Genomic DNA, 18,700 nt, shown 5'->3' on the forward strand with positions numbered 1-18,700 from the left:
GGAATTGACTCGAGAAAATTCAAGAGCGATGATTTATTATGACTTTCGAAGTGGTTTAACACAAAAACAGTGTGTTGACCGGATGATTTCTGCATTTGGTGATGAAGCCCCATCCAAAACCACAATTTATCGCTGGTTTGCAGAGTTCAACGTGGACGTGTCAAGCTCAGTATGATCCCCGCCAAGGTCGTCCAAAAACTGCAGTCACCCAAGAAAACGTTGATGCGGTGCGTGAGCTGATTGAGGAAGATCGACATGTGACATACCGCGAAATTCAGGCAACTTTAGACATTGGCATGAGTCAAATACAAATAATCTTGCATGAACAATTAGGTGCAAAAAAGTTGTTTTCCCGATGGATACCGCATTCGCTCTGTGAAGAGCAAAAAGCGGCTCGCGTTACTTGGTGCATCAGAACTCTCGAAAGATTTCACGCAGGATCCTCAAATGCTGTATACAACATTGTATCAGGTGACGAATCCTGGATATACGCGTACGAACCCGAAACAAAAAACCAGTCACGAGTTTGGGTGTTCGAAAATGAGTTAAAGCCAACAAAAATTGTTCGTTCACGGAGTGTTGCAAAAAAAATGGTGGCCACGTTTGTCTCCAAAACCGGCCATGTTGCGACTATTCCTCTTGAGGGACAAAGAACGGTTAATGCAGAATGGTATGCTAGCATTTGTTTGCCACAGGTCGTTTCTGAACTCCGTAAAGAGAACTGCAACCGCCGCATCATCCTCCATCACGACAATGCGAGTTCTCACACCGCGCACAGAACAAAAGAGTTTTTAGAGCAAGAAAATATAGAATTATTAGACCATCCGCCGTACAGCCCCGACCTAAGCCCTAATGATTTCTATACTTTCCTTAAAATAAAGAATAAATTGCGTGGACAGAGATTTTCATCACCTGAAGAAGCTGTGGACGCCTACAAAACGGCCATTTTGGAGACCCCAACTTCCGAATGGAATGGTTGCTTCAATGATTGGTTCCATCGTCTGGAAAAATGTATCAAATTTCGCGGAGAATACTTCGAAAAGCAATAAATACATTTTTAAATAGTAATGTTGTGTCACTTCGTTAATTCCCGAAATTTTCAGTGCCGCCTATGTAGTAACCACTTAACACCGGGTAAGACTTTAGTTCGTGCAGTCGTCTATGCAACGAAAATAGCAACATATCGTCTAATGTTTGCCATATTCAGACTAAGAAGGAGCAATTCAAAAATACCTAAAATGTTTAATGCTGGTTTCTTAAAAATATATCATGTAGTAAAGTATCGCGAGCCAATATTCATACTCTTGAAAAAAATTACCCTCTTTCTGGGGCAGTCGACACAAAAAAAACCGCTGGAAAGTTTTAAATGAATCACGATTAAAAAAACTGCAGAATTTCCATTTCCAACATCTACCTTTAAAAAAAATCGTGAAAGGAAACTTCGCACTCAACGAAGCTTTTATTCGAACGGAATTCATTACGAAACTAAAGGAATCGAATTGATTCCGGTAATTGATTTACTGAATGTACCTGTTCCTTGTAGAGTCTCTCCTCTCGAGATGTTTAGAGATCTAATTTATTTTATAACCGTGTTGCATTTAACGTAATTAAATTCACGAAGAAATATGAAGACTAAATAGAGTAACGAAGATTTTCAACGGTAACTATTGCGTATTTTTAAGCTATTGCATAGATTTTATCGCGGGCTTTGAGCGTGGTTTGAGAGCGGAATCATGAAATTCCGTAACGAAAAAGACCTTCCACCCCTCACTACGCCTACTATGTAGCTGGCATTCAACACATTCACACGTTGCGCTTGTGTAGTGCTTAAAGTAAGAAGCCTAAGAACCGATTTATGTACTATCAAAATATGTGATATAATGTCGTGAGTAACACAACGATAGCGCGATTCAACTTTTGCGTCAAGCGCCGTCTATCGGCGACAAATGGAATCGTAAAATAGAAAATTATATCACATTACAATGCGTTGGGCGTGCCATTTTCCATCGCTCAGTCGAAGACTTTTATTACTACTCCTACTACTCATTCAGTGATTGGAGTGGCATTAAAAATAAAATAGCTAAATTGTTGATTCTGGGCGAATGAGAGTTAGCACTAGCATCCAAAGGCGTGTCTCTATCCCAAGTAGCGCCCTCTAGTGGGTGCGCGGTCAAAATGGAATACCCACAATGTAGCAGATTCATTAAAAGTAAGCCCACTGAGCTTCTCGCCGGATTTTATTTTATTTTTTGTTTTAATATTAAATTATTATTGTCGATTTATAATTGCATAAGTTGTTAAACAAATGCTATATAATAGCTTTACCGTGGCAGTCTCCGAGTGCCACACGTCTATTTTTTATTTATTTAATACTAGCTGACCCGGCAGACTTCGTAGTGCCTCAATCGATAAATAAAAGACCTAAACTTTTGTATAAAATAAACTAAAAACAAACAAAAGGAATCCGTCTGACGGGGGACACATCAAAGGGAAAACAAAATTGTTATTTTTATTTAATTTCGAGCATTTTCATATTTATCTACCTTTCAAACCTTCTCTGGACTTCCACAAATAATTCAACACCAAAATTAGCCAAATTGGTCCAGCCGTTCTCGAGTTTTAGCGTGACTAACAAACAGCAATTCATTTATATATATAGATAGATTATATTGGTAGTACTTTATGTTCTAAATCTACACATTTCGTATAAAAATCCATTTCCATATGTTCGCGATGATTGCGATATGATTACACGCCTCATTGCATATTTCCGCCAGCCTACCACTGAAAAGGGTTACAGACTAAACGGTTTTCCAGTACAGTAAAAAAAGAATGTTCCAAAACGTACCTACATGAATTTGAAAGGATCCAATACCAACTATTTTCTCTATGTAGTCTTGAAGTTTTGGAAAAAGGCGTTCTTTTGCTACATTATAGTTGTGAAGGTAGAAGGCTTATTGATCCAATTCAAGAAGTCGTCGTGGCCTAACGGATAAGACGTCCGGTGCATTCGTGTTGAAGCGATGCACCGGTGTTCGAATCCCGCTGGCGGGTACCAATTTTTCTAATGAAATACGTACTCAACAAATGTTCACGATTGAATTCCACGGTGAAGGAATAACATCGTGTAATAAAAATGAAACCCGCAAAATTATAATTTGCGTAATTACTGGTGGTAGGACCTCTTGTGAGTCCGCACGGGTAGGTACCACCGCCCCGCCTATTTCTGCCGTGAAGCAGTAATGCGTTTCGGTTTGAAGGGTGGGGCAGCCGTTGTGACTATACTGAGACCTTAGAACTGTATCTCAAGGTGTGTGGCGCATTTACGTTGTAGATGTCTATGGGCTCCAGTAACCACTTAACATCAGGTGGGCTGTGAGCTCGTCCACACATCTAAGCAATAAAAAAAAAAAAAAAAAAATTTGACTTCTCGGCTCATATTTCTGATAATGCTCACCATACGCGCACACACACCAATGGTGTGAATTACATAAAATTCCGCAAAAGCTTCAAGCATAATATGTCAGACATGTCATAAAGTTATTAATATAATCCTATATTCCGAAATATTGCATCACCCACCACTAAGCATCATCATAATGTGTTATCAGAGTTTTCGCTATGTATGGTCCAGCCTCTAGTCAGTGCTCTAGTTGACCCGTAGTATTGCCAATGTCCATGAGCAATGGTAATGGCTTGAATAATATTAAAAAAAATAATTTGTTGGTAATGCGGGTAGATGTGCCCTTATTTTATCTAGTCAAAATGACGTTCTTTCGGACGAACCCGTTGAGGTTACATTGTTGTTCAAATTGAATTTAGAAAACGAATCTGATTACCGATTGCTATTCAGCAAATCAGCTTACAGTCCGGAACTGGACTAGTCACAATGGAAATATATCGAAAAGATTTGAGAAAATAAACGAATAATATTTTGAAACGCTCTCAAAATTTTGTAGACCCGATGTTATAGAATAAGCATTGTTTTTCTTTTGTATAAACAGCGATAATTGTAATTAAGAGTAATAATTAAAAGGGGGATGTATTTTGTCTTTAAATTGAAGACTTAACAATTCCTTCTACGAAACAGTAAAATTATCATTACGTGCATGGGCAGAGGTGCTTACGCCCGCACGTAGATCCTTGAATGCAATTGAAATTACACAAAACGTTAGTAGATTTTTTTATTACTTAGAAAATTTGAAGTCGAAGTTTGAATGAATTCACGGCTCACCTTGTGTTAAGAGGGTACCGGAGCCCCTAGAACGTATCAACAACGGAACTTCCGCCATACAACTTGAGTAATGAGTTCTATAGTCTCAGTTCTATGGTACAGAGGTATGCCCACTGAGTGGGTCGCGTTTCCGAGCCGGTGGTAGATTCTGCGAAACACTGCTTTTGCTAGGGCCGGTGCTAGCAAAACTTCCGGTTTGAGCCCCGTGAGCTCACCTACACGTCAAGGCGAAGCTGAAATAGCCTCTCAAGGCTATGAGTATAGGTAGGAAAAAAACAGCTGTATGATACTGCCCCATTTTTCAAACCGGAATGCGTCACGCTTCGTGGCAGAAGTAGACAGGATAGTGGTGCTTCCTCGTGCGGGCTTATAATACGCCCTATATCTAGTAGATGTTCGTCCATCATCGTAGTATACTGGTAATTTGTAATTTGTATCATTTGCGTAATTACTGGTGGTAGGTCTTTGTGAGAGCCCGCGCGGGTAGGTACCACCATCCTGCCTATTTCTGGCGTGGAGCAGTAATGCGTTTTGGTTTGAATGGTGGGGCAGCCGTTGTAACTATACCTGAGACCTTAGAACTTTTATCTCAAGGTGGGTGGCGCATTTACGTTGTAGATGTCTATGGGCTCTAGTAACCCCTTAACACCAGGTGGGCTGTGAGCTAGATCACCCATCTAAGCAAAAAAAAAATTGTTTAGGACTTAGCTATTTGTATAATAAAGCTTCAGCACTTTATGTCAACACCAGCTACATATTCCGTATTTAAATTTTTTAAAAATGAATTTACTTTTTATTTAAAGAATAAAAAAATAAAAACAAAATTAACAAAAAGTAGCACTTTATTATCGATCAATGACATCCTTTAGGTGCTTGAGAGCTTCGTCCAAAGCTAAATACACTTCCTGAGTGTTCGGAGCTCTGGCCTCCACGGAAACGGTCCTGCTTCGCATCTGGGGCTTGTGCAGCATGCTCTGGGTCAGCGGGCAGAATACGTCAGGGTTCATGGAATCGGTGCGAGACTTTCCGGTCATATAACTTAGGGGTACGCCTATAAGCAACACCGTTATTGCTCCAGCGAACGGACAGTACGTGAATGATATCCTGAAGAGTGACTGAAGAGGTTTGCTGGCGATTGGGTTTCTGAAAACAGACGAGGGTAACTTTTCAAACATGATTTTTGTAAATTTATTACATAATATTTATTTATATGAGCAAAGACAAAACGGCTATGTACAATTTTCTCTTTTTCGTGAACCCATTTTTTGTTTAGTAGTTTTTTATTTTTTATTGCTTAGATGAATGGACGAGCTCGCAGCCCACCTGGTGTTAAGTGGTTACTGGAGCCCATATACATCTATAACGTAAATGCGCCACCCACCTTGAGATATAAGTTCTAAGATCTCAAGTATAGTTACAACGGCTGCCCCACCCTTCAAACCGAAACGCATAACTGCTTCACGGCAGAAATAGACAGGGTGGTGGTACCTACCCGCGCGAACTCACAAGAGGTCCTACCACCAGTAAGTTACTGACTAGCTTTATGGTTGTCAATCTTCTTAAGATTTCACCAAACAAAAAAACATTTTTTTTACACCTAAGATGAGTGGTCGAGTCACTTGGTGTTAATTGTGTACCGGAGCCCATAGACATATAGAACGCAAATTCGACCACCCACCTTGAGACACGAGTTCTAAGGCTCAGTTTTACAGTACAGCGGTTGACCTTTTTTTTTTTTTTTTCGGGCCGGTGGCCGAACCTCCTACGAGGTCCCCGCGCCTAGGGGGCGCGCGGGGTATGTGAGACTCAACGATCTGCAGGTGTTGAGAGCAGATCGCGGGCCCAAGGATTTTAGGGCCCACCCACTAAACGACTCCCCTGCACTCTTACACCCGACGTCCGATCTCCGTCCGGGGTCAGAACCCGTTCAGAGTAGGGGGGGTTCCCGCGGTCAACACTACAACCAGACACGCGGCGCCACCCCGAGGACGCCCGACTGACGGGTCGTCGAGGCGATAGTCGACGACCAACGACGTCAGTCTCCGCGGTACGGCGGCCCTACCAGGCCGCCCGGGCGGTGCCGCTGGTGTTCCGGGATACCCCGCTGGGCCAGACCAGCCTGCCGGGTCGGAACGCGATACACCGCCGACCGGGTTGCTCTTCAACAGTATGTTCGGCGACGACAGCGACGACGAAAATGCGGACCGCATCGCAGTCCGCAGCCGCCGACGCGCCGTCCCGTCCTCCTGGTGCCAGCGCGCTAGAGTGACGGTAGCGTGCGGCGCAGCCTCAACCCCCTTAGGTCGCCCCGTGACCATCACCGGGAGGAGACTGCCTCCTCATAGGGGCTGGAGCTGGACAAACGCCCTCCTCCGGCCCCCGGCCCGACGGCGGCGGCACGGCGCCGAGAGGGAAGAAGAGCTCTCCCTCTCCCGTTCCGCCGCCTCCTTCTGCGAGATGGTGGACTCGCAGAAGTCGAGCATCGCCTGCCAGGACTCGTCGCTGCCGAGCATCGTAGCCACGACGGTCGGAAGCGACAAGTCCGGACCTATTTTTGCAACGAGGACGCGGCGCTGCTCCGTGAAAGCGGGGCAGTACGCGAGCGTGTGCTCCGCCGTGTCCTCGTTGCAGCCACTGCAGTGGTGGCACTTCGACGTCGGCTCCCTCCGGGCGACAAGGTGCAGGTAGCGACCGAAACAGCCGTGTCCCGTGAGCACCTGCGTCGCTCGGAAGGTGAGAACAGCGGTTGACCTAGCCCATCCTTCAAACCGATCTTTACCTGAAATTACTGCTTCGCCGCAGAAATAGCCAGAATTTACTATCAATCTTATTACAAAAACATATGTTTAAACTTATCAAATGTATACAGGTTTTTTTTTTCTGTTATACTTTGGTTTGTTAATCAACTTTTCAGTGTCTTTGAAAAAAAAAATATCATCCATAAGTGTTTACCGGAATCGGTAGACATCGTCACGTGAATACCATCACCCACTTTGAGACGTGCATTATAAATTTTAATTGTATAGTATGATGGTTGGCAATACGGCATAAATAGTTGAAATGGTCGTACAAGCACATGCGGGTTCACACCACGCCCTACCATCTATTCTATTCTATCAGCCCACATACGTCCACTCCTGGACATAGGCCTCCCCTAAAAAGGATCGGTCCTGCCCTGCTTGCGTCCAGCGGATCCCGCAAACTTCAATTAAATTTAATTAGCACTTTTTACTGCAGTACGAATAACAAGCTTATCTTATTACAAGACTATTGTCAGTTAATAACCCCACGCGTTGTCTCTCGCACAAGAAAAAAGACGTGTGGTATCGTGGGACACCGGATAGGAACGAAGTTCCATAATATAAAAATATTAATTTTAAGTTCTATTCGAGGTATAAAGAAAATAATTATTCGGGTATACATTTTTTTAATTTTTTACGGTTGATAAAAAAAAATCGCAAGGGTCAACCACTCCGCAGAGCAACCTCGCCCTGAGGGAACCGACGGCATGAACACAGTATCCCTCTACGCCAGGTAAGTATGATTTAGCAAGAGAAATACGAGAAGGTTTATCGACTGTGTAACATCTCGTCACCGCGATTCAGGAATTGTGGAATTTACGTGTAGCGACATCTGTTGATAACAAACTAAATAAATAAATCTTACGTTACGGACGTTTTTTCCCGGTTAGGATAGCCCTCCGCATAGTCCCATAAGGAACTTCGTTCCAAAAAACTTTGTTAATTGAATGATACAATAGAACCCAATAATTTGTGCACCAATTATCGAACACGATACGGGCCAAGCGCATCGAAAAAATATAACACCAAAGAAAACTCATAAAAATGCGGAGAACGTGTAATAGTAATATGGGAAAAGTTTTAATAAGGGGGGAATAAAACTGAGCTTCGATATCACGGAAGTTGCGAGGGGAGATTAAAACTCCGACAGGGAATCTTTAACCGGGTGCGAAGTCGTCGGTGGTAGTGAAAACCGTTTGCGATCGTAAAACATTAACGTTCCATCTTAAAGTAATTTAGTTCTAAACGGTTCCGCTTTGCTTCCTACATAGCATTTGTAATGCATCTTTATGGAGTTCCAGTCATGAGATTCAATCCCGTTTTTCAGGGAAGCCGTCGGAGCACCATGGTAGGTAAGAAACGTGGATCTCCACGACGACATGGACCTCGAGTCCATCAGTAAGTATTTACAGACGGCATCAGTGCGCCATTTCGAGAAAACGGCAAGACACAAAAGCCCGCTCGTCGAGACCGCCGGTAATTATATATCCGGTCCCGCGGATCGCATGGTAAACAGTCGACGTCGCCCTAAACACGTCATTTCGGATCCTCCCGATCTACTATCGGTGCTTTTAGGTACTTCAAACACCGGTCACCGTTCCCGTCGAACCCGTCTGTGAATCTAGTTTAACCCCTCAGGTTTACTAGAATAAGTAGGAAAAAAGTCGGTTTACTGACGACAGTTGAACGTCATAAGAAAATACTGATGGAATGGTTTCATTTTCCAAAAGAAAATTTTAATTTTATTTGTTTGATAGATATGTTGTATGGATATAGGGAAAGAGGTAAATGGAAAAACGCTATAACTAGTCGAAACAACGGCATCTCGTTAAAACTAAAAATGAACACAGCATCCATGATTTCAAAATATCGAATGGAACATTTCAATTTGTTATTTGGTCCAACAACAAACTACACACACGCACACACTCAAGCTAGTCTCCGCATGAAAGAGATTTTAGTATTAATTAATGTACAATAATTTGCTTCTGATTACGAGTTTTGCGGACTTAATTATTTACAGGTACGGTTAATCAAGACAAGAACTGTTATTTTCATTTCGCCCTATTGTTCGTAATAACCGCGTTCGAAGCGAAGTTGTAGACTAGACTTTGCTTAGGCAGCGGCTCCCAAACTTATTTTTTCTACTGCCCTCTTTGAGAATAAATTACTTTTTAGCGCCGCCATTTTTTCACCTACTTAAGAAACACTATAGCGAGAGTTCAGTTGGTGTCTAAGAATCCTTCTAGATGAAATTACAAATCGCCTCCCAAACCTCTACACAACGCCCCCATTTTTTTCAAGGTCTCTTAACGCCCCCTTTTAAACCTGCAGCGCCCACAAGGGGGCGTTATCGCCCACTTTGGGAAAGGCTGGTTTAGAGGCTGCCGGTGACGTGGCTCGTGTCTTGCTAGTTCCGCTTGGTAATTATCTCCAGACTACGACAAATAAAACTATAGATATAATCAGGTGCGTGCTATAATCAGGTGTGTGCTGTTATTGAAGTAGATATTTGCACCGATTCAGATGCGTATTCTGAAGCCCATTCTGAGAGGAATTTTATCAACTATATGATATAGTTCAGGCTCCGGTGTTCACAGTCTTAGAACAAAAAAGAAGTGATTTATCCAAATTAACATATATTAGTAATTACCTTATATAGGTATATTATAAACCTTACCACATTATGGTCGAGTATTGTTGTCTTACTTAAGACATAATTGAACAACACTTAAGGTTTAATTGTTATTAGATATATCATTTCGGAAATTAGAATATTGTGCTGGCCACGAAAAATGTAAAGTATTCGAAAATTCAAAACGAAATACTTATAATATAATAATAAAATTGAAAATAAAGAAATTTGATCATTTTTAAATGCTTAATTGAATGTTAAAACTTACCGTCTACCTGGTGTGTAGTGCTTACTGTAGTTCATATTATGTAAATCACAACCTAAATGCCGCCACCCACTTGGAGACATTACTTTGAAATTTCAATTATATATTATTACGACTGTGACGCTCTTCAAAATAAGAAAGCATTACTGCTTCGAGAGAGACATAGACATGGCGGTGTTATCTAAAAGGGTGAGATTACAATGTGCCCTACGACCAGTTACGAATTTAGTTAAATTATTCAAGTTTTAAGGATGATTAAAACTGAAATTTAAAATTTACAGATACCTACTTAAGATTCTATAATGATTGGTGTTTGTAAGTCAAACAAACTCAGTACTTACAGTAGATTAGGCATTGGAGTTGTAGTGGTATCAAAGGCGGTGAGCGTGAAGTTGACTTTGCCACAGCCAGCGGTTGTCAAAGGTTTTCCTTGGAACGTTAATGCACCTCTTGCTAGAGAATTCTCCGCGCCAATGAGCAGCCATCCACATAAGAGTAGACTTAGCAAGCTCCCTCCTAATGCACCCTAAAAGAAAGACGCTTTGTATTTAGTATTGTAGGCAGTTTTTACTTGTGGTATGGCATCTTGTGTACTCGCACGGGTAGGTAGCGCTGAGCAGTAATGCGTTGTGATGTCCAGGGTGGAAGATCTATTATACTATGAATTAAGGCAGACCTTATATCGCAATGCAGGTGGTAGCACTTTTATGACGATACCTGTTGGCTCCCGTAACTACTTAACATCAGGTGGGTCGGACGCTTAATAAGTCAGTAACGTAAAAGAAAGAAAAATCAGTGATAATCTTTGAACATCATTGAAAAAACCTAACAGAATAAAATGCATCGCCATCTATCGGAAAATGACTTAACTTAGTGCTGCCATCTTAATGTACATTAGTGAACTATTAAGAAATTGAAAATAATCCAAATGCAGCACTTGTAGTAGTTTATAAAGCCTTCAACAGATGGCAATAATTTAAATTTTAGTATTTTGGATGTAATTTTTTATGAATGTTTTATAGGTTTTATATGAATATATTTAGAAAACGAGCTCACTGCCCACCTGGTATTAAATCACTAGAGCTCATAGACATCGACAACGTAAATGCCGCCACCCACCTCGAGACACGAGTCACAGTACAACGGCTGCCCAACCCTTCAAACCGAAACGCATTACCGATCCACGGCGGAAATAGGCAGGGGCAGTGGTACCTACCCGTACGGGTTCCACAACACCAGTAATTACCTACGCAAATTTTTAAAAATGTATCGATTTTAGTCCTTTTTTTAACATTACGAGACCAATAACATATCGTATTGAAAAACATCTACTCACACAACTGTTTGCCCTCGAGAAGACAATGCCAAGCGTGAACAAGCCTAGTAAAGTGCCTGCAGATACTCCTGTCACACCTGAAGCGACGTGCTGCAAGCGGTCTAAGTCCTTCGCAAACCAGACCACGCATGCGCAGTAACACCCAACCAGCATACAAAGAACCTGGATTAAGATTGAATGGAGAATAATTAGATGGCTCTTGGATTTCAAATTGCCTACCCATTTCTTTAATCAAAGGTTAGCAATCTCACCGCTTACATGATGTTAAAACGTTTACAGGATTATATCATGACGTCAATCCTACATCGTTGTAGTAATCGTCAATGTACGTTATCATAAATAAATAAATAAATATAAATATTTACTAACGATCACGCCACGTTAACTAGTCCCGTGATAAGTTCGTAAAGAACTTGTGTTACAGGTACCAGATAACGGAAATAAATGTAAGATTTTTATTATACACATACATATATTTAATATACATCCATAACCCTGGAAAAGACATTTATATTTATCATACAAATATCTTCCCTTGGCGGGATTCGAACCCGCGACCCCCTTATGTAGTGACCATGTCACTTACCACTACACCAGACGGCCGTTGAGTATCATCTATCTATAGAAAACTTGGTACATGACTGTGGTATTTGAACACTGTTCATGACCTATACAAGTGTAGTGTTCGCTCACGCGGCCCGCACCAGTTTGAAACCCCTTCAAGTTATTCAATCCCGTTTTTGCAGGATAGCTGTCGGAGCACCATGGTTCCTACGGAACATGGATCTCCATGATCCTCATTGGTAAACAGTCGACGTCGCCCTAAACACGTCATTACGGATCCTCCCAATCCATTGACGGTGCTTTTAGGTACCACAAGCACCGGTAAACGTCCTCGTCGAACCCGTCGCTTGCGATGAACGGCTCGGCGAGTAAATTAGCCCACAAACACAGCCCACTGAGTTTCTCGCTGGATCTTAATGGGTCGCGTTTCCGATCCGGTGGTAGATTCTGCAAAGCACGGCTTTGGTACTGTTCGTGTTAGCAACATCGTCAGGTTTGAGCCCCGGAGGTCACCTACTAGTTAAGGTTACGCTGATATGGTCTTTCTAGACCATCAGTTTAGCTAGGAAAAAAAAACGACTTTACAAACGCTGCCCACCCCGAGATGTAATAATGAAAACGCAATTGATTAGTGGCAACAGTGGTAAGGGAAAACTTTAAAAAACAACAACAGAACTGGGTAATGGGGTAATGGACGGTTTATGGGATATCTAATTACTGAAGAAGATTAAGATCGCAAGCTTGTATCGTCTGATTAAAATCTAGATAGAAATACGAAATAATAATACCTATAGATAGAAATACGAAAACCTAATAATTGTCTTAAGAAGACATTTGAACTTGAACTTCTCACAAACAAACACGTTTCACTTGAAGAAATAGTGATAATGTAAATAATTAAAAATTTTAATTCAATTTAGCAAATTAATATTTTCCATTTATGGAAATATAATAATAATAATAATAATAATAATGATATTTGAACTTACTTTCATGATTTTGCAACATGTTAGTTCGTTGGTGTCTTGCGGCATCCACGGCCTGATGAATTCCTCAAACAACACTCCAGTTATTGAATTAATTATCGTTGCTATGCACCTTAAAAGTTTATAATAAAATTAATTGTTTGACGACAGAACTTAAAACAATTTGGTAATTAAATATTCTACTTTACCCGGCAGTGGCGCTGAATATCGATATAATGAATATACCACAGATACCAGGAAACATTGTCGACAGGTGGTTCAAGAATTGCGGAACTAACTGAAAATAAGATATTATCTTTAACTGGTAATTATATATTTTTTTATATGTCTGTATATTTCGTATGTTTCGGAATACCGGCAAAACAGAGAGGGAAAAGTCTAAAGACGGAAAGCCTAATGCTAGTGGTCTGAAAAGATAGGAATACGTACAACGGCAGGTGAGAATAGAAACATTAGGAATATACAGAAGTTCAAGAAGATTATAGCTAGTAGTGTAAGTAAGTCGTTGTGGCCTAAAGGATAAGACGTCCGGTGCATTCGTATGTAGCGATGTACCAGTGTTCGAATCCCGCAGGCGGGTACTATTTTTTCTAATGAAATACGTACTCAACAAATGTTCACGATTGACTTCCACGGTGAAGGAATAACATCGTGTAATAAAAATCAAACCCGCAAAATTATAACTTGCGTAATCACTGGTGGTAGGACCTCTTGGGAGTCCGCACGGGTAGGTACCACCTCCCCGCCTATTTCCGCCGTGAAGCAGTAATGCGTTTCGGTTCGAAGGGATGGGGTAGCCGTTGTAACTATACTGAGATCTTAGAACTTATATCTCGAGGTGGGTGGCGCATTTACGTTGTAGATGTCTATGGGCTCCAGTAACCACTTAACACCAGGTGGGCTATGAGCTCGTCCATCCATCTAAGCAATAAAAAAATAAAAAATAGTAGTTTTTGAGAAATGCGTTTTAGTAAGACCGCCTTTTTTGCGCCTGGTTTGTTTTTATTATTGCAAAAATCATACATGACCCTGCTTTTTTTGCCGTCAACCAAATGCGATAGAATTCGTAGTATTGGATAGCTGTATACAACTGAGACAAAGATCTCTTGTCTTCATATAGTTGACAGTATTCAATTTTTGATTCGGATAGTCTACGGCAACCTCTTCAAACGGGGGGACCATAAGCTCGCATATAGTATGTCTATATATAAGAAAAAAGAGACTCAAAAAATGTAAAATAACAAACTTCAGAGGTGTCAAGGGACACCCGGATGGAACGAAGTTCCTTTCGATTAATTAGTGAAGGAATTGTAATATTTTTTTTAAGTTATAATAATAAATTACGGCATTATGAAGAAGAAAAAACAATACTATGAACTAAATTACTATTGTTGAAACGCTATCTCGAGAAACTGTACTCATTACGCGGACCAATCGGATACGAGCAATGTCACGCGATAAGCGCCTACACGTTGATTGGTCAGAATGACGGATCTAAAAAGTGTCGTGACAACTTTACGTAAGAATTTTTTCCGTCTAGCCCCCTTTCACAACGCGCGATAAGGTACTTCGTTCCAATAGCAATATATAGGTTTTTAACTTACCATTTTAACTTAACATCATTACCTGTTCATGTTTCTTAATTTTTCCAGCGAGCAATGGATCGCAGCCGACAAACCAGGCGTACAGCGCCAAGCCGAGTGTACAAGAAAGCAATTTCATTAAGATCACTCCAACGCATGCAATGATCAAACATACTCTTGCTTTATTTATCGTCGATACTGCTTGGAGCTTCTGGAGAGTTCCCTGACTCAAGGCCATTTTCCACAGCCAATTGGTACTTAATGCTAATGTGACTGCAAAGAAGGACGTGTGGTGCTCCAATTCGGGATCGGGACTAAAAATAAAATGTAAAATAAATGCCAATTTAAAGAATACGCTAGTCTTACAACATTTATTTCTATATGTCTTCGTTTTGCGGAGATTTGCAAGTATATGTTTTATGCAATGTTTTTTCTTTTTTTAGGATTGAAGGATTACTGGTGGCCTTTCCAGTTTCACCAGGACAGGTAGGCGAGCAAAGGCTCAGAGGGGAGGGGTGGGATTTGCTAACAGCTGCCCGAGTGCCTCCGAAGTCAAGAGCTGCTGCTTCCGAATCGGAATCGCGACCTGCTGAGAAGATCCGACGAGAAACTCAGCGAGCTGAATCATGGGTTAAGTTGCACGTCGAACTCTTTGTTGAGCTCGACGAGTACGGTTACTGTGGTCCCTAACCCTGCTCCTAGTGTTAGAGCTGAAGGCGTCTAAGGCAAAGGTTTTTGAATCTGGTGAATCCGTAAGGACGTGTTAATGTAATGTGCTGATGTAGATCATCGCCGAATCCTCGAGGGATACGTTTAAATATTTTAAAATGTAAATCTATAGTTTGAAAATGAGTAAATGTAATTTAGAAAGAACAATAATCTTTTGAGTTTATTGTTTCTCCAGTTCATCTCTGGGCTGTGGTTTTTTTGGGACCGGTGATAGAGATAGTCTATTTTGACATTCAGCACGCACGGTTATTAATTATGACGAAATTTCAATTGAAATAAGTGCTATACCGGTAGGCAGCGGCTTGACTCTGCCCCTGGCATTGCTGAAGTCCATGGGCGACGGTAACCACTCACCATCAGGTGGGCCGTATGCTCGACTGCCTACAAGGGCAATAAAAAATAAATATGACATAGATTGATACAAAAAACACAATAGCTGTAAACATAGCTACGCAAATCTGTCCGTCTCTTTTTCATATATCGCGTTACTTACATTCTGACTCTAGGTTAATTAAATGATTTTATTGAAGAAATTTTTTATGTTTTTTTTAAATCTAACATATAGGTATAGGTACATACAAATATTCTATTAAAAAAGAATAAATTATTCTAGGACAAAAATAAACAATAAAATATTCGAAAAATAAATAATAATAACAATAAATAATAATAAAAATAAAAATTCGAAAGTAAAAAAAAAAAAAACTTACTCGTACAAAACCAATCTCCCGCCGAGACTATTAAGTTCCCACATCTTCGCCAAGCCCATTGGCAAAAGAGCTAATCCACTCGGCAAGCCAGTACCGGCTATTGCCAGGAATACTGTGACCATGCCGAGCGTAACTATAGCCTGTAGTCCACCGACAGCTATTAAAGTAGCACAAGACACGCATACTACAGCCGTAATGCGTTCGGCTAATTGATCTGTTACTGTAATCAACAAACAAATTGCGATATTAAAACACGTTAAAGAAAAGGAAATGTAATCATTTAAGTCAAGATTGTTGGAATTAACCTCGCGATTTTATCTCTAAATGTTCCTGTAAAATTTTAGTTGTGAGTTCTATTTCGTTTATTTTGAAATCTCACTGTGCCGTATTAACTTTTCGACCCTTATGAATAGAATAGTAGAAATAGGCAGAATTCCAATATTATTAATGTCATCATCTCTTTAGAGCCGATTGGTGAACAAGATTAACAAACATAAATTTTTGACACTGGCCTTGTTTTACCGCCATTTTGTTTTTCGTTTTTAATTTTGCCTTAGCACACGTATTTTATTATAGTATAGCTATATAGTCATTTAAGTAATAAAAAAAGGGATTAAGAAAAAGAAGCCTCGACGATCAGTGTAAACTAAATAATTGAAGTTATAAATTTGCTGTAATTTGCTTTTTTAGTATGACGATATTCGTTGGGCGTAAATGTCGTTCGTATACATGTATTAGCTAGGTTCTTATTGAGAAAAAATTGTCCTTACTCTAGGAATTTATTGGTATAGTTGGATTATTCCATATTATTAAAACGAAAGTATTTTTTATTAGGACAACGTCTCGTATTGTGGTCTATGCTCCTTATAAATTTCTAAACTGTAAGTCTTACCGAGTCTGAAGGCTGTGAGAGGCACGTAAGGAACAATAGGCAGCAACATCAATTTGCTGATGATGAACATCACGGCAGCAATCGTTCTGGTGTGTGTCGAAAATCTTATCTCTAAATACTCGAAGCTCGACGACAGTTGCAGTTTGTGGAACACTAAAACAAATTAATTACGTGAACTTGTCCAAAAACATTGTGGTCCTAATAGACACAGCCCATTGAGTTTCTCGTCGGATCTTCTCAGTGGGTCGCGATTCCGATCCAGCGGCTGATTCTGCGAAGCACTGCTCTTTCTAGAGCTAGTGTTAGCAAATTCACTCAGGGTAAGCCAGTAAGCTCACCTACTAGTCTGCCGGTAGCTGGAATAGCCTCCTAGACTACTAGCGAATAAGTAGGGGGGAAAATTGCGGACACAAATTATAGAAAAAAAAATAATCCTAAAGCCTTCAAATTAATTAATTGGTAATTCATTTTCAAATGTCTCATATACCGAAATATAGCGAAAATCAATTTGAGTCTGTCATGAATTGAACACATAATCACAAGTACATACATAATAGTACGAGCAGGTAGTGATTTTTTTAAATTTGAAAGTCAAATACGACGCTTATCGTTTTTGAAGGCCTAATTTAAATATCGGAGATAACGTTACCTGGTAAATAAATAACGGCTGTGAGAAATGTTACAATGATCAGAGACAGAGCAGACGCCCAATATTGCGTTCCTCTTAGATATATCTCGACTGGCACACCGAGCAAAGTGATGCTGGTTATGTGACTGTAATAAAAAAAAAGGTAAGCGTTTTAGTGCTTAGTAAGTTTGTAGATAAAAAATAATGTAGTTTACTTAGTGTCACATAGCACATAAGTACCACAACACCGCCCGCTTGGAGACATCACCTAATCTCATTATAACTGCAACATGATTGTTCTATCCTTCGGAGCAGATGGTATAAATCCAACAAACCCTTCAGATAATAACGAGGTTGATATTGTTACGTCGCGTCGGTAAGAGTAACGACATCTATCGCCGAATAGCCGAACGAATTTCGAAGGATTTTGTAACATCTAGAACGCTAGAGAAGTACAACGTCATCTATTGTCAAATAGCGGAAATGCACATCGAAATACTCGACTTGTGAGGAATGTGCTCAACAATGCTAGGGATGCCGTATCGACTATAAAAACGTTGCAGAGATCGCACTCAGTGAGTGTAATCGGAACTAGACGAAGCGAAACAGTGAACGGATCACCTGAAGTGAAGTGGAAAAAGTGAATTAAGAATTTTAACGTGTTCTGTGAGTGTTCTAAGTGCCAATACAATTTTAAGTTGTAACTCCAGTAGAATTTTTATTTATCCCGAGCACCAGCGCCTATCAATACATTAGGTATTGACGTAGTGGGTAGGCCTCCCACAAGATGGCCTGATGACCTGTTAAGGTTGGCAGGAATCCGCTGGATGCAAGCAGACAAAGATCGATCTTTCTAACGAGGCTTGGGGGAAGTTTATGTACAGCAGTGTACGTCTTTGAGCTGATAGAACAGAATAAAATCGATACATTACAACGAAAATATAAGTGATTTCTTTCAAATTCTTACCTTGCAATAAGAGCCAATGTCACAGAAATAACGGACATATTTTTCCCTCCAAATAAGAATCCAGCAACTGTATTATACTTTCTGTTTATTAAATTATAATACAATATAATACCTATTATAACGCCGAGTATAATACCAAAAAGGCAATACTCGGCGATATTGAAGTATATTTGTGAAACTGTATAATTAACATTATTCATTTTAAAAAATATTTTTTTTAATTATTAACTGGCGTGTGTCGAACACTCTATCTAGTTGCAAATAAGACTTATATTATCAGTGCTTCACTCCTGACAATAATAAAACAGATATAGTGAGATAAAACTAGATTTTATAACAATCCCTTTGCAAATAGAAGATTGCAAACGTT

At 40.3% G+C, this 18,700-nt stretch overlaps 1 protein-coding gene across 1 annotated transcript; it reads right to left on the reverse strand.

Annotated features, from left to right (window-relative positions):
* Window positions 1-5,058: 5,058 nt before the first annotated feature.
* Window positions 5,059-18,626, reverse strand: LOC101747147 (sodium-coupled monocarboxylate transporter 2). Its single transcript, XM_004932902.5, has 10 exons — window positions 18,331-18,626; window positions 17,385-17,509; window positions 16,736-16,888; window positions 15,844-16,063; window positions 14,448-14,718; window positions 13,010-13,098; window positions 12,825-12,933; window positions 11,272-11,433; window positions 10,277-10,461; window positions 5,059-5,377 (listed from the first exon to the last, which is right to left on the reverse strand). Exons 1-10 carry the CDS (start codon window positions 18,528-18,530, stop codon window positions 5,080-5,082), a joined length of 1,812 nt encoding a protein of 603 aa, XP_004932959.1. The 5' UTR covers window positions 18,531-18,626; the 3' UTR covers window positions 5,059-5,079.
* Between the last annotated feature and the right edge of the window lie 74 nt (window positions 18,627-18,700).

Source organism: Bombyx mori, chromosome 11, assembly GCF_030269925.1.
Source record: "Bombyx mori chromosome 11, ASM3026992v2".
Lineage (NCBI taxonomy): Eukaryota > Metazoa > Arthropoda > Insecta > Lepidoptera > Bombycidae > Bombyx > Bombyx mori.